Source organism: Ammospiza caudacuta, chromosome 1 (genome assembly GCF_027887145.1).
Source record: "Ammospiza caudacuta isolate bAmmCau1 chromosome 1, bAmmCau1.pri, whole genome shotgun sequence".
In the NCBI taxonomy this organism is placed as follows: domain Eukaryota; kingdom Metazoa; phylum Chordata; class Aves; order Passeriformes; family Passerellidae; genus Ammospiza; species Ammospiza caudacuta.
Window position 1 is genome coordinate 154,684,128 of NC_080593.1, and position 21,306 is coordinate 154,705,433.

Sequence of the window (21,306 nt, forward strand, 5' to 3'; positions counted from 1 at the left end):
GCTCCGGCAGCCACGCCCCGCTCTTCTATTGGTGGATCCGCTGTTAAGGGGCGGGGTGAACGGGGTAAAGAGGGGAAACTGCGCAGGCGCCGGCGCCACGCGGTTCGCGCAGGTGCACGCGTGGGGGTGCTGGAGGGAATTCCCAAACCATTCCCAAAACCTTTCCAAACCTTCCCCGCAGCGCTCAGCGGAGCCCCGGCACCCCTGGGGCCACGAGGGGATCCCCACGGGGGTGGGGACTAAATTTGGCCGTGAGGGAGGTCCCCAAAGTTGTCCGTGGATGTGGGAGGTGCTTCCCACTCTCCTGGCCCCACAGGTTCCCCCACCCGCCCGCATCCACGGGTTTGTGGGGGTACTTTCTGAGGGGGTCCCTAATTTGTCCCCAGATCCCCTAATTTGTCGGTGGATGTGGGAGCTGCTTCCCATTCCAGGGTGCTCCACACCCACCAGCATTCCTGGGACTATCGGAGGTTCCCCTGGTGGGAGGGACCCTGAAATTTTGGGAGAGGGTTCCTGTAATTTGTACATGAATATGGAGGGTTTTCCCCACTCTCTTTTCCCCACAGGACCCCCTCCATTCCCATCATGCTGCTCCAGAGCTCATGGGCTGTGCTGCTCCTCTGCGCCACTGCTGGGTTTTGGGGGTGGCTGGGCCTCGCTGCCCACCCAGAGAAGGTGGGGACCCCCCCCCCCCCCCCTCAGAGCTGGGGTTCGCCCCACAAATCCCCCTCAAGACAACCACGGGTGACAGCCGGTTCTGGGATGAAGCCAAATGCCAGGAGATGTCACACCTGGAGCACCCAGGGGTGCATTTGGGGTGTCCATGGGGAAAACCAGCATTTCCCCATCATCACCTCCCAAATATTCACCTCAGGAGGAGCTCTGGGAGACCTGGATGAGGTCAGCTCTGGATGAGATCCCTGTGGCCCAGCTCGTGCAGGACATCGCCCACCGGATGGGTATGAGCGAAGGTTGGGATGCTGCAACATTCCCATATCCCACTTTGGGACTGATCCAACCTCTTTTCCCACCCCAGGGAATATGAGCAGCCGTGGGGCTGCAGAGCTCCAGGGAGGACACCAGGTTGTCCCATCCAACTTCCATCAGAAGCAGGAAAGACCTCAGGATGTTCATCCTCAACCAGGTGGGAACACAGCAAATCCCATTCCTGGGTTTTTCACACTGGGGTGCATCTTCCCCAGCTCATCCCACTGCTGCTTCCATCTTTTACAGATGCAGAGAGCATCCTGGTCCTTCAGGAGGTGATGGAGAAGCTGCAGAAGGTCAACCAGAGCCTGGAGCTGGTGCTGACAGCCTTGGAAGATGCACAAAGCCAGCTGGAAAAGCACCTGGAGCACCTCAAAGCCATCCCTGACCTGGATGGTGAGCGGGAATGGGGGCTGGAGGATCGATGGGAGCTGCTGGATGCCAACACCAGGCTCTTCTTCCTCATCCCACAGGTCAGAGCCAAAGTGTCACCTCCTCCTGCATCCCACACAGCTCATACTTCACGCTCCTGGTTCTCCCACTGGTGCCAGCATCATTCCAGGCCATCTTTCTCCTCCTCTTCCTCGCTTCCAGCGCCCTCGGCATTCCAGCAATCTCCACTCTCCTGGTCCTGGCTGCAGCAGGTGGGGACAAGTGTGGGGACAGTGGTTGGGGACACAGCATCTCTGTCCTCTCCCACCCTCTCGTTGTCCCACAGGGCACTGGCTGCTGGCATCCGGCTGCCGTGGTACCGGAAGGATCCGGCCAGTGATTCCCCGGGAAAAGGCTCGGTACCGGCTCACCTCCACCCCGGAGAGGTAGGAGATGGTAGAGGAGGTGGCATGGAAACCTTGGGAGTTGCTGGGTCCCACCCTGGATGTCCCATCCTTGGTGCCTCATCCTGAATTTCCCATCCTGGATTTCCCACCCTAGAGCCATCTGGCACAAGTTCTCAGGAAGGGACAGGACACATCTTGGTGGCTTCCTTAGATAGGACATATGTAGCTTTTGGACACCTCATCCCAACTCCTTGCACCATTTCTGTTCAGATGTTCCATCTTGGATGTCCCATCCTTGGTGCCTCATCATGAATTTCCCATCCTGGATGTGTTCCACCCTGCAGACATCTGGCAGAGGTCTCCAGGGAAGGACAGGACACATCTTGGATGGCTTTCTTACAGGTTTTGGGCATCTCATCCCAACTCCATGTCCTGTTTCTGTCAATGTCACATCCCTGGGTATCCCATCCTGGAGCCATCTGGCAGAAGTCTCCAGGGAAGGACAGGACACATCCTGGTGGCTTTCCTATGGATTTTGGGCACCTCTTCCCAACTCCTTGACCTATTTCTACTCAGAGAAGGGTGTGGAGAGGCTGGAGAGGTTCATGTCTCCATGGTGGTGGTGACACTGAAGCCACCAAGGTGACAGGAGTCCAGTTTTCCTTCTTCCCACACAGGGAATGCGACATGGAGCTGCTGCAAGAGGAGTTGGACAGGATGGAGATGAGCTGCCTGCAAAATGAGAGGCGCCCACAAGGTGGGATCTGTGGTGGCTGTGGGACAAGGATCCAAAGTCCTGACATGTCCCCATCTCATGCTGGGACATGTGTGTAATCCCCGTGTCCCCAAGCTCTGCCAGGGCATGTGCCACCACCCCAGAGTGTCCCCATCCTCCACCTTGGAGGGTATCTCCACCCCTAACTTGTTCTTACAGAGCCTTCACACCTGGAGCAGCCCCAAGAAGTGGCCAGAGACATTCCCAAATTCACAGGGCAGGTGTCACCTGACCCCGATGGCCAGAGGACAACACCGAGCTCGTGTGGGGTAAGGTGCTGGGTGGGATGTCCCCATGTTGGTGTTGTTCCCCAAAATCTGCTCTTGGGGACCACCTGGGTCTCACTGAGGGTCAGGTCCTCCAAGGCTGGGGTGTCCTCACCGTGGTGGAACCTCGGCATGGGGCAGACAGACAGGGCTGGGGACATGACATAAAGGGAGGAATTTGGGGTGGAAGAGGGTGTCCTGAAGGATGGCCAAGGCACCCCAGGGGACAAGGGATATCTGCAGGAACTCCCTTCTTCCCAAACCAGGTGACACCGGAGCCGGTCATGGATGCTGGGAAGCTCCTGGTGCCCAAAGCCTGCAGCCCAAGGGCCAACATGTGAGCACCAACTACCCAGAATGTCCCTTCTCCATGGCTTGGTGTCACCTCAGGGGGACACCAAGGTGCTGGTGGCTTCCTGGGGTGCTGATTGGTGTCTCCTCTGTAGGTCCCCGTGCCAGGGCCTCACCAGGGCTGGGCAGCGGTGCCGGAAGAAAGCGATTCCAGGGCTGGAATTCTGCCACATCCACACCACCAGCAGTAGCTCGACCATGGATTCATCTCCCCGTTTTTGACCCTCTACCCCCTCCCTGAGGTGTTTTAACCCTTTTTATGGCTGTTCCAGATCCTGGTGGAGAACATGGACCCTAAGGATGCCACTGGATATGGGTACAGGGCAGATGTTCATTATCCCACCAGTTTTATGCTATTTGCATATATTTTAATAAATGCCACAATTACAGCTGGAGTCTTTCCCATTCCTATCCTGAGACAGGGGACTGTGGGATCATCTCCATGTGCCAAGAGCAGCAGCAAATTCCCTGCTGCCATTTCCATGCCCTGGATTCCTGTTTGCCTTCACTTTATTACACCTAATTGCAGGTAATTAATGTAGCTCATTAACAGCTCAGAGCCACCACTCCCTTGGACACAGCCACGGTGATGGCTCCAGTTAGCTCCTACCACTCAATTTGGGATTTTTTTGGGATGCCCCAACTTTCCTCCCCCCTGCCCTGGGCGTCCTGCGCCGCTCCCAGCAGTGGGGCAGGAATGTGGGAGCTGCTCCCCGCGCTCCCATTTTTACTTTGGAAATGTCACTGTCACCCCCCCAGCCCTGTCCTCTGCCCCAGCAAAGGACAACCCTGAGTTGAAGAGGATGATCCCGGTGCCAGGCGGTCCTGGTGCCGTCACTTCCTGGCGTTGGCATAGTTGGCATTGAACCAGGCACAGGTTTCCTTCACGGCTGGGGAGGGAGAATATGGGATGGGTTTGGGGATTGGGAATGGATTTTGGGAATTGATTTTGGTCAGAGAATCACGGGATGGGTTTGGGGACTGGGAAGGGATCTTGGTCACAGAATCATGGGATGGGTTTGGGGACTGGGAAGGGATCTTGGTCAGAGAATCATGGGACAAGTTCTGGGATTGGGAATTGATTTTGGTCATAGAATCATGGGATGGATTTGAGGATTAGGAGTGGATTATGGGAATGGATTTTGGTCAGAGAATCATGGGATGGCTTTGGGGACTGGGAAGGGATTTTGGTCAGAGAATCATGGAACGAGTTTTGGGATTGGGAATACATTTTGGTGAAAAAATTATTGGACATTTGGAGGATTGGGAATGGATTTTGGTCAGAGAATCATGGGATAGGTTGGGTTGGAAGGGACTTTTTTTAGGTCGTCTCATCCAACCATCATGCAAGGAGACACCTCCCAAGAGACCAGGTTGCTCCATGCCCCATCCAACCTGACCTTGGATATTTCTAGGGATAGAGAAACCACCACCCCCTGGACAGCACATGCCAGTGTTTCACCACCCTCATTCCTCATTCAGAAAGGATGGACCACCTAGATGCCACAAAGGCTGATGGCACGGGGTAGGACCCCCGGTGTATCCTGGAGACTCCCCCATCTCACCTTTCCTGAAAGGTGTGAACTGGAATTCGGGCAGGTACCGCCGGAGCTTGGCATTGCTGGCCGTCTTCTTGAACTGCCCATCGGACTTGGTGGTGTCAAACTGGGATGGGAAGGGTTAAGGAGGAAAACCACGTCTTGCTTTTGCTCCCTTGGTGGGAAGGATCCTCTGGATCATGGAATCTCCCAGGGGAGCTGGTGGGAACAGGGGCTTAGCCTTTTGTGAAGGATACAACGAGCTCCCCCCTGAATTCCATGGCCTCCGCGATGGCCTCTGCTGCTTCCCGGATGGAGACTTCATCTTCTTCTCCCACTGTGGAGAAGGGAAGGATCATGGCTGTTCCCTCATGGAGAGGGGACGCCTGGGGGGCAGCCAGGGCTTACCTGACAAAATGATTGGCTCCACCTCATCGTATTCCCGCAGCACCCAAATGAAAAGTCGGGCCAGGTCCTGTTGAAGAGCAGACAACTCTTGGAGTGGTCACTGATGTCCCCCAGTCCTCCCATCCCAAGGGGATACAACTCTGGGAATGTCCCAGGACAAGCCAGGGGGGTTCAGACCCCTCCAGGGTCCTGCCAGTGGGTGCTCCAGCCCCATTCCCTGCTTCCCAAGGCCACACACACCTACCAGGGAATAGATGAACTGCCTCCTGGGCTTGCCTGTTCCCCAGACGGTCAGAGCAGAGCCGGACTCTGCAGGAGGAAGGAGCCATGACCACCAGAGCCACCTCCAACCACCCCGCAGAGCAGGTGGAAAAAAAAAACAACCCTCATTTCTCCCCAGAAAAAATCCCTGGAAGTCCTGCCACCCTCACGTTTGGCCAGGTAGACCTTGTGGATGAGCCCTGGCAGGACGTGGCCATCCTCGATGTTGAAGTTGTCGTGTGGCCCGAAGATGTTGGTGGGAATGACGGCAGTGAAGCGTCGGCCGTGCTGCTCAGAATAACCCCTGGATGAGAGCAGGGAAGGGATGGTGGGTGGGCTCTCAAGCCCCTTCCTCCAGCACCCAAAAAACCCCAGCCAGCAGCACCTTCACCTGCTGGAGCCCCAGGTATCTCCCCAATTTCCACCTGGAATTCCCACTGGATTCCCCTTGCCTTGAAATCCCATGGCTGCTCCCATGTCCCCAAACTCACCTGTTTTGGACATCAATCATCCTCTTGGCGTAGGAGTATCCAAAGTTGGAGCTGTGAGGTGGCCCGTTGTGGATCTGGGAATATCAGAGTGGACAAATTAAGCAGGGCAGGGACTTTCCCTGGGTTTTGTGTGGGAATGGGGACTCTCACCATGGTCTCATCGATGGGATAGGTGGTCTTGTCTGGGAAGATGCAGGTGGAGAGGCAGGAGACCACCTTCTGCACCCCCGACTCGTGGGCAGAGTGCAGGACGTTGTCATTGATGTGGATGTTTGTCCTCTGGGAAAAGGGACATTTATCAGGATCGTGGGGTCAGGGATCCCCAAATTCCTTCACCAGTACCTCATTAATAACTCCAGAAGCCACTGGAGCTCTGGTCTGGCACTGGTAGCAGAGCAAACCACATCCCTGTGTGCCCATATCCAAATTTAGGGAGTGCAGCACCCACAGGGATCCCAACAGTGCCAAATTCCGAGGGTGCTCACCCAAAAATCCAGGTTGGAGCGGATGTTTTTGAAGAGGCCTCCGACCATGGCAGCCAGGTGGATGACGTGGGTGGGCTTGTGCCTCTCAAACAGGGCTTTGGTCTCGGAGCTGCTCCTGGAATGGGAAATTTTGGGATTCATTGGGGTCAGCAGAGAAAATTGAGGCGTTTGCAAGGAAAAACCCAATCCTAGGAGAGGAAATGTTGGGGTGTGGTGGGGGCAGATTGGGGAGTTTCTAAGGAAAAACTTAATCTTGGGATGGGAAAATTTGGGATTGGGTGAGGTCAACAAAGAACATTGGAGCAATTCCAAGGAAAAACCCAGTCCTGGGATGGGAAAATTTGTGATTCAGCTGGGTCAATGGAGTAGACTGGGATGTTTCAAAGGAAAAAGGAAATCTAGGGATAGGAAATTTTTGGGGTCACCAGAGCAGATTGGGGTGATTCTAAGAAAAACCCCAATCCTTGGATGGGAAAATTTGGGGTTTAGTGAGCTCAACAGAGGAGACTGGGTTGTTTCCAAGGAAAAATCAAACACTGGAATAGGAAAATTTGGGATTTGGTGGGATCAAGCAAATTGAGGCATTTCCAAGGAAAAACAAAATCCTGAGATGGGAAATTTTGGGGTCTCCAGAGCAGACTGGGGCAATTCCAAGGAAAAACCCAATCCTGGGATGGGAAAATTTGGGGTTTACTGATGTCAACAGAGCAGACTGGGGTCTTTTGGAGGAAAAACAAAATCCTGGGGTGGGAAATTTTTGGGGTTTGTCAGGGCCAAGAGAGCAGATTTGGTTGTTTCCAAGGAAAAATCAAACACTTGAATGGGAAAATCTGGGATTCAGTGGGGTCGACAGAGCCCACTGGGGTGTCTCTGAGGGAAAAACTCAATCCTGGGATGGGAAAATTTGGGATTCAGTGGGGTCAACAGAGCAGACTGGGGTGTGCCCAAGGAAAAATCAAGCACTGGAATGGGAAAATTTGGGATTTGGTGGAATTAGCAGAGCAAATTGAGGCATTTCCAAGGAAAAGCCAAGTTCTGGGATGGGAAATTTTGGGGTCACCAGAGCAGACTGGGGCGATTCCAAGGAAAAACCCAATCCTGGGATGGGATAATTTGGGGTTTACTGAGGTCAACAGAGAAGACTGGAGTCTTTTGGAGGAAAAACCAAATCCTGGAATGGGAAATTTTGGGGTTTGTCAGGGTTAAGGTTGTCAGGGTTGTTTCCAAGGAAAAATCAAACACTGGAATGGGAAAATTTGGGATTTGGTGGGATCAAGCAAATTGAGGCATTTCCAAGGAAAAACAAAATCCTGAGATGGGAAATTTTAGGGTCACCAGAGCAGACTGGGGTGTTTCCAAGGAAAAATGAAGTCCAGGTATGGGGTTTTTTTGGGGTTGATAGAGCAAATTCCAGGGTTTCCGGAGAAAAAACCCCAACTCACGTCAAGTCAGCGTCCCGGGAGGACACAAAGATCCACTCCTCATCCGGCTGCCCCTCTCCATCAGCCACCACCTTCTCGATGGCTCTGCCCACCAGGCCGGTGCCACCCGTCACCAGGATGCGCTTGGTCACCTCCGTCATGGCCAAAACCCTGCAGGGAGGACAAGCTGGGATCGCGAGCACGGGCATGGACCACCCTGGTGTGGGCACCCACGAGCATCCCCCACACCCCATGCAGGTGGGATCGGGGTTTTGGGGGGAAATTTCTACGTTTCTGGGCAAAAATGGGCGTGTTTGGCTGTGAGAGGGCTGAAATTCCTCAGCTGGAGGCCACCTGGGTGAGGGCCAGCCCTGCCACGTGGCACTGCTCAGCCTCTGGAAAGGGAGGGGCACCTGCACCCCCAGGTGTGTGCCCCAAATCTCCTTCTGCACCTCCAAATCGCCTCCCACACCCCAAATATCCCCCTGCACTTCAGAGAGGCTGCATCCCAGATCTACTCCTGAACCCCGAGTTTTGTGTCTGCACCCCAAATCTCCACCTGCACCCCATATCTCTTTCTGTACCCCAAATCTCCCTCTGCACCCCGGGTCTGCACACAAGATCTCCCCCTGAACCCCAAATTTCCCCCTGCGCCCCAGATCCTATGTTTGCAACCTAAACCTTCCCTGCACCCCAAATCCCAGCTCTGCACCCAGGATTGCATCCACGCCTCCCCTGCCCCTCAAACCCCAGCACTGCACCCCAAATCCCAGCTCTGAACCCAATCCTAACCCACCCACCTCCTCTGCACCCCAAATCTCTCTCTTGCACCCTCATCTCCCCTCACCCCGTCCCGTCCCGTAGCGCGTCCCCTCTCTCAACCCACAACCTCCCGCACCCCTGCCCTCCCCGCCGTCCTGTCCCCCCACTTTGGGGACCCCCCGGTTCTCCTCCCCACCGGTCTGGGGGGCTCCTGTCCCCACAAATGTCCCTTAATGGGGTGAGGGGCGCGTCTCACCCTCAGCTGGATTCGGGGCCACTCGGGTGCGCTCGCTTCTACTCGGTTAAGTTCGGCTGCTCTCGGCTCGGTGTGGGTTCGGGTTGAGTCGGTAGGGGCTCGGCTGTGTTCGGCCTCGCGCGGCTCGGCTCGGTGGAGGCTCGGCTGTATTCGGCTATGCTCGGGACTGCTCGGCGGTGCTTCGTGGGGACTCGTCTAGGTTCGGTTGCTCTCGGCTCTGTAAGGGCTCGGCTGGATTCGGCTTCGCTCGTCTCGGCCCGGTCAGGGTTCGGCTGAGCTCGGCTTCTTCCGCCGCCGTCACCGGGCGCTGCCGCTTGGCTCATCGGGAAATGTAGTCCATGTCCGGCATCAGGGGAAAGGAGGGGGCGCAAGGGAGAAGATTTTGTGAAGAGGGACAAGGGAAATATAGGGAAGAGGAGGGAGTGCAGGGGAAGGGAATGGGGGTGCAGGGAAGGGAATGGGGGTGCAGGGACAGAAGGGTGGATGAGAAAGGGGTGCAAGTGCAGGGGAAAGGAAAAGAGAAGGAAAGAGGATATAGGGGTTTTAAGGGGGTTCAGGGGAAGGGGTGCAAAAGCAAGGAAAGGGGTGCAGGAAAGGAAGGGGGTACAAGGAAAGGGGTTTCCTAGGTGTCCACCCCAAAGGGGCTCCATCAAAAGGGATTTCAATGTGAAAACACTTTAATCACTTTTAATACACTTAAGCCGAGATTAAAAATGAGCAGAGCTATCCTGCGTGTGGGGGATGGTTTTGAAGGCACCCCTGCCACCCCCACATCCAGCTGGATTTTCCCCTCGGGATTTTTGCGAGGCAAAGGCATGGCTTTGCTCTAAATTAAAATTTTGAAAGTGGAATTAAGGGCAACCCAGCCAGGAATTCCCACATTACTCCTGCCAAAGCCCTGGGTAGCCCCAGTGTTGAGGAGCAATAGAATGTCAGACTTTCATTCCTTTTCTCCAGGCTGAGACCTGGAAATGTACCCTTTTCCTTTGGGAAAGCCTCAGGGAAGGCTGAATCCTCGGGGACCTCCTTGCTGGGAGATAGGGGCGTCCTTTGCTTATTTAAAGATGTCACCTTGTGCCTCTGTCCCCTGGAATTGCTCATCCCCTCTTCCAGCTGGCTGAGTCCCTGTGTGTGTCCAGCCCTTTCAGGCCTTTCCCAGCTCCAAAATCCCACTCCCGGGGGTCTTGGTGTTGTTCCCACCTGATGTTTTACAGGATTCCCTGGCTGATCTCACCCACAGAGCCAGGGATGAACACTGAATCTCCTTCTCCAAGCCAGCTAATTCCATGTCTGTCCTGCACCCTCCACGAGACACTTGAGGTTTGGCAAGAAGAAACCTCACGTTGATGTTGGGATGAGTCAGATCCAGCTGCATCCACGCTTCCACCTCACTCCACGGTGAAATTATGGAAAAAAAGGGTTTGGGTTGGAATAAAATAATTCCCATAAATAAAAATCATCCCATTCCAACCCCCTGCCATGGGCAGGGACACCTTCCACTAGATCAGGTTGCTCCAATGTGGCCTTGAACACTCTCAGGGATGAGGGGGGAAAGTCAAGGAATATTTTCCATGTGCTGGTGGGAGAATAAGATGTTCCTGCTGCCTCCTGCAAGTTTTGGGAGACTAATTAGGGATAAAACCACGTTTCAGCCAAGGAATTGCTGGGAGGTGGTGCAGCCCAAGAGCTGCTGTGACAGCACTCGAATAACCATGGTGTTGCATTAAATGCAGTAATTTTGGAGCTTAAATATGCTAATTCTGGGTCTAATTACCAAAGAAATGTTGGAGCACGAGGGAAGATCACAGGGGAAAGGGATAAAGTTGCGGCAACCACATGGGACAGACTCGTTTGTTAATGAAATATCACCCAGGCTCCTGATGTTATCTAACAAGGCCTTTGGGATCTGAGGATCAAAGCCCGCAGCCAGACCCATTAGCTCATCTGGGCAGGGTGTCTGCGTGACACGATCCAGAGGACATCCCAGGACCTTCCAGCCGGCAGGATAAAGCTTGGGGTGGCTTGGCCAGGATCCTGTTGGAGAACCGCTGCTCAGTGTGAGGCGTCGTTTCCGTAACTAAGCTTCCTTGTTGGGTGACCTATTTCTCTGGAATGGGCCTGGTTCTGGGTCCAGCCCCACTCCCTGCTCTGCCCTCCCCATGCCTCCCAGGAAAGTGGGGCAGATGGGTATGAGATTCCTGGGTATGAGATTCCCAGGTACAGCCTGTCCCAGGTGGAAGCTGTCCGAGGATGAGGCTGCAGCCAAGCTCCAGGAGCCCAGGTGAGACAGCTCTAAGTATCCCTTCCCTGCTAAAATTCCAGCTTTGTGGCTCTCTTTTAGGGACCAGCACATCAGCAGTGACCCCTTTTTCCAGGCCTTGTCCCACAGGATGGCCTGTGCCAGTTTCCATAGGGATTGGGGGTTGCTCCCCACAGTGTGCAGCCCTTTGGGAGTGGGAATTATCCAAAAGCACAGAGGGGGAAGACTGAGATGGGGATGGGGATGGTGAACACAGATATTCCAAGAAATCTCGTTCATGGGATTGGGAGCAGCTGCTGCACAAGAATGTCCTTTCCACCATCATTTTGGATTTGGTCTTGTCGAGCCCAGTCCTCTGGAGGACGGAGATGAACCTGCCACTGCTCCATGATGGGGTTTGGGGTTATTCTGGGAGTGGGATCTTGGCTAGGTGGGTGTGAATCCCATCAGGAGAAGAACTGGAAGAGATGCCACCTCTTTTCTAGCCCATCCCATCTTTTTGGAGTCTCCTTGGATGGAGTGCAGAGAACTGGGCAGGACCCAAGATCCCATCCCAGGGTGGATGTGAGAGAGGAATGTGGGCACAGGGCACTGTGGATGCAGATCTGAGCCTCCTCCCAGTGTTCCCTGGAACCCACGTGAGCTGACTGTGCCCAAAAAGAGCGTCTCTGGCGCAGGTTTGGGATGAGGCAGACATCCCGCTGGGCCTCGCTGCTTGGGCATGTCCCGGGACCTTGGGAAGGTGAAATCCTGCTCTAGTTTCAGTCCAAGTGTTGATGTCAAGCTGGATGAACTCCAAGGTGAATGAGTATAAGAGCAGGGATTAGTTAAATTTGTCTTTTTATGGGTTAGACTTTATTTTAAGATGAGCTGAAGTTGGTGCCTCAAGGCCAGCCAGGCCTTGAGGCACCTTTAACTAAACAGAGAAATAAAAAGGCCAAACAGTTCCAAACCTATTCCCTCTCTTCTTTCTCAGTTCAGCTGCAGGGGCTGTTTAGTTTTGGTTTTAAGGAAGGGTTTTTGTTCCTCAGCAAACTCTTCCTCTTTGAACCAAATCTGAATCCAGCTGTGCATGGAGTTCTGTGCCTTTCTGGGCTCCAGCTGCTCCAGAGATGTTGTTTTAATTTGCTTTTGATGAATATTTTAGTGCTGCCAATAGCCCTGGAGACTTTGAACTCGTGTGCCCGCCCAGAGCTCACCTGTTTGCTGGGAGCCTTTGTACAGAGAAAAAAAAAAACACATCAAAGGAGAAGAAAGAGTGAACGTCACTGGTGAGAAGCAATTTGGGGAGACCAAAGATCTTTATGACCCAAAAATCCGTGTCGGAGTGTCAAAATTGGGAGACAAAAAGGCAGGAAGGTGGCAAAAGGGGCACCATCATCTCAGCAGGGTCACAGGCTCATTCCTGCACCTTGTTGGCAGGTCTCCATGCTGCACCTCAGGAGTCCACAGTGACTCAAGTCATAATGGGGATGTGATGTGTGACCTCAGAGCAGAGGGTTGGTGACTTGGGATCACCAGCACAGATGATCCAGAGACCCTGAAAAGGGAGGAGGGTGCCCTGGAGGCTCCCTTAATGGGACCCTGCAGTGAGGAGGGAAAGGGGGATTTCCATCAGGGATCAGTTGAAGACCTCATAACAAGAGGAGATCCTGGCCTGGAGACTCCCAGGGAATGGGGACTGTCCAGCCAGGTGGACAATGCAGCAATGACCATCACCTGGGTCCGCTGAGGAACTCACAGTAAGGGGTGTGATGGCCTGGAAACACTGGTAAACCAAGGCCCTTGCAGGAAAAGGGGAAATGGAAATGGGACCTTTCTTGGGTGGCCATGGCATCCCTCTGAAAGTGAAGATGGTGTCAGGAAGACTGCAGCTATTTCAGCTGGGAGCAAAGTGTCTATACTGGGTGTAGCTGCAATATGTCTGGTATAAGAAGAGGAGGCATCTGAGGCTTTGCTGAAGGAAAATTTTATTTACGTAAAAGAATGAATAGATAGGAGCAGCAAGAGGAAGGGATCCAATGTGAGGTTCAAGTAGGACAAATATGAGCCAAGGTGCTTTGGTTGCAGGAGCTGTGGCCAGAGCCCAGAGCTGGTGGTGTCAGGGGTGGTGCTGAGGGCCCTTAGCAGATGGAGCCATAGCCCCTTCTGCCATAGCAGCCCAGGCCTCCCAGGCCGTAGCCAAGGCCAAAGCCAAATCCGCCAGAGATGGGCTGTCCCTGGGCATTGAGCTCAGTGCCCAGAGCAGCGGAGGAGGTGGATCCGACGGCGGTGTTCTGGGGGAAGGAGGTCATGATGGGTCCTGGCAGGGTGACCATCACAGGGGAAGGGTTGATGATGACGCGGGAATCCTGGCATTGCAGGGCACAGGGCTCGTTGCAGCTGTTGGCCAGCGGGGTGGGTCCGCAGGGACTGCAGAGGCTGTTGCAGGCCATGGGTGTGGTGTGGAGGGTGCCTGGAAGAGAGAAGGATGAGGCAGGGCAGGGGCATGGCGCAGCAAGGGGCAGTGAGGGAGTGTGGAAGCTGTTGTGGAGCTGTGGGGAGGCATGAGGGCGGCTGGGGCTGAGCGTGGTGGAAGAGAGGGGCCAGGGGTGCAGAAGCAGGAGGGTCAGGGGATTGAGTCTCACCTGGTTATAGGCAGGAGCAGGAGTTGAAGGCTTGAGGAGGAGTGTGTAAGGGAGAGAGGCTCTGGGCTGGCTTTTATGCTGGTTCTGGAGGGGTGGGACAGTCTTGTCCCATGGCCTTGGGGCATTTTGCAGGCCAGGTGAGTGCTGAGGTGAGGAGTATTTTGCTCCCCACAACTCTGCAGTGTCATGTCCTGCTTTTGAGGACATGACCTTGGCGGCAGCTTTTAAATGCAGGTATTAGAGACCAAAGGCTGCTGTTAATTTTGTTTCTCTGGGAGGGCTGAATACATGACCAAAGCTTTGGAGAGGTGGGATGTCATCATCGTGGCAGTGGTGTGCTGTGGTTTTGTGGCTGTGTGGTGAAGACGGGCCTCTTCCACCACAGCCACGTCAGACTGGTTTGGGCTTTGCAGCTCTTCTTGAGGTGACAGGGGACGGCTCTCCTTCCATCGCATTTTCTGTCTCCCGACCATATTGTAAAATTCCTAAACACCTCTATATTTCAGGCCTTTTCCCCTAGTGATGGGAAAGCAATTCCTGTGATTTACAGATGCCTCTCATTCTCCAAAGGTCTTGTGCTGGTCCATCCATAGCTGGTGAAAGATAAGGGGAAGAACTTGTGTGAGGAGCAACGGATGTAGCTATAGACATTGACTTTTCAGAAAAAGTGAGTTGACCTTGTTACTCTCTAGAGGTACCTGAATTGAAGCCATAGTGTCAGTTTTGTCTGACACAGCCTTGCAGGTCATCATGTGGGGAATGTTTTCCTGCACACAATTGTGCAGTGTCATGTCCTTCTGTTGAGGAAGTGTCCATCTGACCTTGGTGTCAGCTTTAAAGTGAGAGTTGGTATTTGGGAGGATTTGTTTGGAAGATGTGTGTCAGAAAAACCAAAATTTACAAGAAAAGCCTAAGAAAAATATGGGTGTCTTCAGTGAGGTCATTCTGTAGCATTCGTGTTGTTTATTTTGTGGGTGTGCTGTGAAGAAGGTCCCCATTCCACTGCAGCCATGTCAGGCTGGTGTGGCCTTTGTATCTGTGCTGTGCATGAGGAGCTGCCCCTTCCATTGTGGTCATTCCTCCTTCATAGTGAGAGTATTTGAAACCAAGGGCAGGTGTTGATGGTGTGTGTCAAAGGGGACTGAAGATGTGACCAAGATTTGGAGAGGTGGAATGTCATCAGTGAGGTCATCCAGGAACTCATGGTTTTCAGTTTATTGGGTGTGTTACTTAGAGGTATCCCAAAGTAGCCCAGCTGTGTCAGGCAGGTCTGGGCTTTGCAACTTTGCCAGGTGTGAGTGCCTGGACTGTTGCATTCTGTGTCAGCAGAGGGAGAGTTGGCCCTTCAGTGAGCTGGCAGATGATGGCATGTCTGAGGCCTCAATTGGCCATTCCACTGGTCAGAAGGACCTCGAGACTAAGGTTTAAAGGAATCTTCCAAGGTTCAAACAAGGGAAATGAGAAGTTGAGCATCTGGACAGGACTTGCCCCTGGGTCATGCTGTGGGCAGAGAGTCTGAAAAGTGACTTTTCTGAACAGGACCCAGTGGTGCTGATGGAGAAAAGAATGAGCAGCTGGCTGTGGTGGGGAATTACTTCAGTGGAGCATCACCTGTGCCCCGGACAGATTTGTGGAAATTGTTGCCATGAAGTCAGGAGAGGTGGCCCTTCCTCTCTTTAGAGCATTGGTGAGAGCCGGTGTGTGGTGATGTGGACAGTTCTGGCTTCCATAGGTGAAGAAGCACAAGGGTGTAGTGGACAAGGAGCTGTTGAGGGCCACCAGATAATTAAGGGCCTGGTGGCTCCTTGTTAGAAGAGAGACAGAGAGAACTAGGACTCTGAGGAGACAAGGATGGGCAGGGATGTGTCACCAGTGTCTGAGAGCCATGCTGTTCTCAGGAGTGCACACTTGAAGGAATAGAAGGCACATGCATATTTGAATATAAAGTGAATTCCATGGGCAAAGGAAGCAAGAATTTTTCAGTGTGTGTAGATGGTCTCAGAGTGTAAGAGGCACTGGGGTCCCTCTTCTTGAAGGTCCAAAACTGATCTGGCCAGTCCCGGAAATCCTGTTCCTGCTGGACCTGCTTGAGCAGAGAGGATGGAAGCACTTTGACTCTGGAATTGCTGCCTAAGCGCATGATGTTATTCCTCTGTTCATGGGGTGGAAACAAGAGTGCTTCTAAAGAGAACTTCTCAAGTGTATGCTGACATAGAGTGACCTTGTCAGAGCAGTGCCCAGGAGAGAATTGTTGTGTCCAAGCCTTTGGTGGATGAGATGATGGCCTTGTGTCATGATCTGGAAAGTGCCCAACTCTCCCCTGTTTCCCATGTGAGTGTTGGTTATTCCTGGTGGGGACATATTTGCTAAGAAATGTTCTTGTCAGCAGTGGGAGAGTTGCCCCTTCAGGGAGCTGGCAGGGCATGGAGTGACTGAGGCCCCACTTGGCTGTTTGACCATTCAGAAGGACCACGAGACTAAGGTTTGAAGGGAACCTCCCAAATTTCATACAAGAGAACTCTGAAGTTGTGCATCTGGACAGGAATAGCATTTGCCTCTGGCTCATGCTGTAGGCCGAGAGTCTTAGAAGTGGCTTTTGTGAGCAGGACCCTGTGGTGCTGATCAAGAACCCATACCAGAAAGTTGCAGTGGAGCATCACATTAGTGGAGTATCACGTGTCCATGACAGATTTCAGGAGATTCTCGCCATGAAGTCATGAGAGGTGGCCCTTCCTCTCTTTAGAACACTGAGGAGGTCCTGTGAGGAGCCCCGTGGACATTTCTGGCCTCCACAGGAGATGCACAAGTGGGTAGTGAACAAAGAGAGGTTGAGGGCGATCAGATGTTGCAAGGGTTGGACAATCTTTGGCATAGGAGAGACTGAGAGAGCATGGATTCTGGGTAGACAAGGCTGGGCATGAATGTGTTATCAGTGAGTGGGAGTCCTGCTGTTCTCAGTACTGCACACATGAAGGAAAGAAGGCATGTGCACAATTGAAAATAGATGGAATACCATGGGTGAGACAAGTAAGTATTTTTCAGTGTGTGTGGATTGTCCCAGAATGTAAGAGATAATGGGGTCTCTCTTCTTGGAGGTCCAAAACTGAACTGGACATAATTCTGGAAACCCTGCCTGTGCTGGGTCTGCTTGAGAAAGGGAGATGGAAGAATTTGCACTGCGGAGTTCCTGCCCAAGTGCATGATGTTATTCCTCTGTTCGTGGGGAGGACTCAATAACTATTACGGGGAAGGGAATTTTTCAAGTGTGTGGTGGCATGGAGTGATTTTGTTATGCAGTGCCCAGGAGAGAATAGCTGCGAGCACGCCTTTGGTAGATGAAGTGATGGCCTTGTGTCATGTTCTGGAAGATCTCCCCTCTCCCCTGTTTCCCATGTCAGTGTTGGTTGTTTTGGTGGGGACATATTTACTAAGAAATATTCTTTGCTCCCTTTCCTTCCCACGTAATGGTTGAGTGCTGGCATTGCACAGGGTGAGGGTGTGAGACCATTGGAATTGAAACAACTCAGGTTGTGATGCAAGAAAACTTTATTGAGTACAAAGAAGGATGAGAAAAAAGAAGCTGAAGGAATCAAGTGTGAGGTGCAAGTAGAGAGACCATCAGCCAAGGTGCTTTGGTTGCAGGAGCTGTTGGCAGAGGCCAGAGCTGGTGGTGTCAGGGGTGGTGCTGAGGGCCCTTAGCAGATGGAGCCATAGCCCCTTCTGCCATAGCAGCCCAGGCCTCCCAGGCCGTAGCCAAGGCCAAAGCCAAATCCGCCAGAGATGGGCTGTCCCTGGGCATTGAGCTCAGTGCCCAGAGCAGCAGAGGAGGTGGATCCGACGGCGGTGTTCTGGGGGAAGGAGGTCATGATGGGTCCTGGCAGGGTGACCATCACAGGGGAAGGGTTGATGATGACGCGGGAATCCTGGCATTGCAGGGCACAGGGCTCGTTGCAGCTGTTGGCCAGCGGGGTGGGTCCGCAGGGACTGCAGAGGCTGTTGCAGGCCATGGGTGTGGTGTGGAGGTTGCCTGGAGGAGAAAGGGTGAGTTAGGACAAGGGTGTGGGAGTGTGAGGGGCAATGATGTAGAAGAGTGAGGGAGTGTGGAGGCTGTAGTGGGGCTGTGGGAGGTGTGAGGGTTGCTGAGGCTGGGGCTTAACGTGCTGGAAGAGAAGAGCCAGGGGTGCAGGAGCAGGAGGGTTAGGGCTTGAGACTCACGTGGTTGTTGGCAGGAGCAGGAGGAGAAGGCTTTGGGTGTAGTGTGTGAGTGAGAGACGCTCTGGGCTGGCTTTTATGCTGGTTCTGGAGGGGCGGGACAGCCTTGTCCCAAGACCTTGGGGCATTTTGCAGGTCACAGTTCCTGGTTGTCTCAGAGTGGTGAATCCTCCAGTGGGGAATGTTTTCCATCCCACAACTCCACTGTGTCATGTCTTACTTTTGAGTCCCTGTCCTTATGACATTGTCAGCAACTTTTAAATGCAAGTATTAGAGACCAAGGGCATTTGATGAAGGTGTTTTTGTGGAGGGCTGTGGATGTCAGATTTGGCGAGTGGGTGTCACCAGTAAAGTGACCCAATGTTGTGCTGTGGTTTGTGGGTGTCTTGTGGAGAGGCTCCTCAGTCCCTCACAACCACGTCAAGCTCATCTGGGGTTTGCAGTTCTTGTGGGGATGATGTGTGTCCCCTTCCATCATCCACATTTTCTCCCTGTCCCATTGCCACCATTCTAAACCTGTCTCTATGCCATGCCTTTCCAGCTGGATGTGAGAAAACAATCCCTATGGTTTGGGGGCTCTTGTCAGGCCCTGTAATGTCTTGGGTTTTATTCATCAGTAGTGCTCATCTCAGCTTGCCATAGCTTGGTCACACTGTGGGGTTCCATTGCTGGACTCTGAGTGACACTTAGAAATGAAATCTTGTGAAGGATCAGAAGATGATGTCTGTGGAGCACTTGAATGAGCTGGATGCATTCAATTTTCAGAACAAATGTGTTGACCTTTTTACTTTCTCAAGGTACATGAATATAAATCATAAGGTCAGTCTTACCTGGCCCAGGCTGATGAGCCATGAGCTGAGGACTCTTTTTCTTCCTGTAACTCTACATTTCCATGTCCTGCTTTTGTGCTCGAGTCCATCTGACCTTGGCAGCATCTTTAAAGTGAGAGCTGGTATTTGGGAGGATTTGCTTGGAAGGTGCGTGTCAGAGAAACCAGAATAAAGCACAAATACCTAGGAAACTTGGGATGTCAACAATGAGGTCAACGCATGGGACAGGGGTTCTTTGGTTTGGGGCTGCATTTGAGGGAGGGACCCCATTCCTTTACAGCCCTGTCAGGCTGCTCTGGGCTTTGTGGCTGTGCTGGGCATTAGGTCCTGCCCCTTCAAGTGCATTTACTCCCTCCCACCTTGCCCATGGATTTCCAGGGCCCTTGTTCCTGCAGACAAGGATGGGACAATTTTTCCCCTACAAAGCATTTCCTAATGCAGGTCATACAGGGTGATGAGGAACAGTTGGAGTTGATTTGGAAGGCAAAATCCTGTCTTAGTGACCTCTGTGTTACATACAGAAAAAAAAATCTTGCTGTGGATGCAGAGGGAGCCATGGCTGGTGTTTACCTCCACCTCTCAGCAATGTCTTGGCAGTGTCACCTACTGCACCATTGCAGACTATGCAAGGATGTACAGGTGGTGTAAAGGGTCAGTGAGGAGTGTTGCTGTATTCATATAATATTTAATCAACCTGATCTGGGGCCTTGTGATCCAATTGTCAAGCTGGAGTGAGCTTGACAAATGAAGCAGCTCAATAGTCATATCCAAGAGGCCAAAAATGTTCAACATCCTCTAAAAGGATGTGAGTTGGTGTGAGCAGGTTTGGGGTCCACAGGGGAGGGGGACCACAGGCTTAGTGAATCAAGGCCAGTTCGGGGCCACCAAGATTTTTGGAGGATTTTTCACAAGGGACTGAGAGAGCTGGGACTTCCAGGAGACAAGGCTGGATGCTGGGTTTTTAGAAGTTGGCAATGGCAAAATGAAAAGAGATGGAATTCCATGGCCAGAGCAGACAAGCCGTTCTTTCATGTGACGGTGGTCACAGAGTGGAAGAGGTGCAGGAGTTTGTCTCTGGCGGGGAGATGACAACCTGACCTGTCCATGGTTCTGCAAATCTTTCTCTGGGTTCCCTTCCTTGATCAGAGAGGATGGAAGCCCTTGCAGCGCTTCCCGAATTTCTCTGAGAGTGGATGTTATTGTGATTGTTTGTGTGGTTTGAGAGTTCTAATGGGAGGAGATCATGTCAAGGCTATGCTGGCATAGAAAGTCTTTGTCAGAGCACCGAGCAGGAGAGCTTTGTTGTGTCCAAGCCTTTGGAATGGAAGATGATGTGTGTTTGTCATATACTGAAGGGTGACCCTTCACCCTTCAACTTCAAGCCTCCTGTGCCAGTTATGGTTGTTACCATTGAGGTTCTACTTGTTTAGGAAGGTGTTGTGCCCCTTTGCCTGCCATGGCTGAGGATGTAAGGGCTTTGGAATTCAAAAGGAAGAGACAAGTGAGTCTTTGATGCAGGAAAATTTTATTGAGGCAAAAGAATTAAAAGGCAAGGGAGAGAACTTGAATGGATCCAGAGTGAGGTGCAAGTAGAGTGACCATCAGCTGAGGTGCTTTGGTTGCAGGAGCTGTTGGCAGAGGGCAGAGCTGGTGGTGTCAGGGGTGGTGCTGAGGGCCCTTAGCAGATGGAGCCATAGCCCCTTCTGCCATAGCAGCCCAGGCCTCCCAGCCCGTAGCCAAGGCCAAAGCCAAATCCGCCAGAGATGGGCTGTCCCTGGGCATTGAGCTCAGTGCCCAGAGCAGCGGAGGAGGTGGATCCGACGGCGGTGTTCTGGGGGAAGGAGGTCATGATGGGTCCTGGCAGGGTGACCATCACAGGGGAAGGGTTGATGATGACGCGGGAATCCTGGCATTGCAGGGCACAGGGCTCGTTGCAGCTGTTGGCCAGCGGGGTGGGTCCGCAGGGACTGCAGCGGTTGTAGCAGGCCATGGGTGTGGTGTGGAGGGTGCCTGGAAGAGAGAGAGGGATGAGGCAGGGTAGAGGCGTGGGAGAGCAAGTAGAGAAGTGTGCCGGAGCAGGAGGTTTGCGGGCTTGAGGCTCACCTTGCTGTCGGCAGGAGCAGGAGGAGAAGGCTTGAGGAGAAGTGTGTGTGGGAGAGAGGCTCTGGGCTGGCTTTTATGCTGGTTCTGGAGGGGCGGGACAGCTTTGTCCCATGGCCTTGAGGCATTTTGCAGGCCACAGTTCCTGGCTGGCTCAGAGCGGTGAGTCCTGAGGTGGGGAGTGTTTTGCATCCCACAACTCTGCTTTGTCGTGTTCTGTCTTTGAGTCCATGTTCATCTGACATTGGCGGCAGCTTTAAATACAGGTATTAGAGAACAAAGTCTGTTGATGGTGATGTTTATTGTGGAGGGCTGTGGACGTGACCAGAAATTTGGACCATGGGGCGTCAACCATGAAGCCACCCCCTGACCCTGGTGTGCTGTGGTTTTTGGATGTATTGTCGAGAAGGCCCTCATACCCTCACAGCCATGTCAGGCTCATCTGGGCTTTGCAACTCTTCTGGGGGTGATGAGTGTCCCCTTCCATGTCATTCTCT

General features: G+C 53.0%; 4 protein-coding genes and 1 pseudogene across 4 annotated transcripts; 1 reads left to right on the forward strand and 4 right to left on the reverse strand.

Annotated features, from left to right (window-relative positions):
• Nucleotides 1–138: 138 nt before the first annotated feature.
• LOC131563444 (uncharacterized) lies at nucleotides 139–3,540 on the forward strand. Its single transcript, XM_058813502.1, has 11 exons — nucleotides 139–289; nucleotides 567–675; nucleotides 875–959; nucleotides 1,037–1,144; nucleotides 1,234–1,383; nucleotides 1,461–1,631; nucleotides 1,706–1,805; nucleotides 2,444–2,523; nucleotides 2,701–2,810; nucleotides 3,074–3,144; nucleotides 3,254–3,540. Exons 2-11 carry the CDS (start codon nucleotides 586–588, stop codon nucleotides 3,378–3,380), a joined length of 1,092 nt encoding a protein of 363 aa, XP_058669485.1. The 5' UTR covers nucleotides 139–289; nucleotides 567–585; the 3' UTR covers nucleotides 3,381–3,540.
• A 1-nt stretch (nucleotide 3,541) lies between these two features.
• GFUS (GDP-L-fucose synthase) lies at nucleotides 3,542–8,822 on the reverse strand. Its single transcript, XM_058813514.1, has 11 exons — nucleotides 8,781–8,822; nucleotides 7,784–7,933; nucleotides 6,342–6,456; nucleotides 6,007–6,135; nucleotides 5,857–5,930; nucleotides 5,536–5,669; nucleotides 5,349–5,413; nucleotides 5,105–5,171; nucleotides 4,954–5,033; nucleotides 4,724–4,823; nucleotides 3,542–4,048 (listed from the first exon to the last, which is right to left on the reverse strand). The coding sequence occupies exons 2-11, from the start codon at nucleotides 7,921–7,923 to the stop codon at nucleotides 3,993–3,995; spliced, it is 960 nt and encodes a 319-aa protein (XP_058669497.1). The 5' UTR covers nucleotides 7,924–7,933; nucleotides 8,781–8,822; the 3' UTR covers nucleotides 3,542–3,992.
• A 4,341-nt stretch (nucleotides 8,823–13,163) lies between these two features.
• LOC131566388 (feather beta keratin-like) lies at nucleotides 13,164–13,792 on the reverse strand. Its single transcript, XM_058817667.1, has 2 exons — nucleotides 13,669–13,792; nucleotides 13,164–13,498 (listed from the first exon to the last, which is right to left on the reverse strand). The coding sequence occupies exons 1-2, from the start codon at nucleotides 13,790–13,792 to the stop codon at nucleotides 13,164–13,166; spliced, it is 459 nt and encodes a 152-aa protein (XP_058673650.1).
• Nucleotides 13,793–17,362: 3,570 nt separating this feature from the next.
• On the reverse strand, nucleotides 17,363–17,701 carry LOC131566279 (feather beta keratin-like). The gene has a single exon (XM_058817521.1). The coding sequence runs from the start codon at nucleotides 17,672–17,674 to the stop codon at nucleotides 17,363–17,365; it is 312 nt and encodes a 103-aa protein (XP_058673504.1). The 5' UTR covers nucleotides 17,675–17,701.
• A 2,686-nt stretch (nucleotides 17,702–20,387) lies between these two features.
• Nucleotides 20,388–20,937, reverse strand: LOC131565048 (feather beta keratin-like; annotated as a pseudogene).
• Between the last annotated feature and the right edge of the window lie 369 nt (nucleotides 20,938–21,306).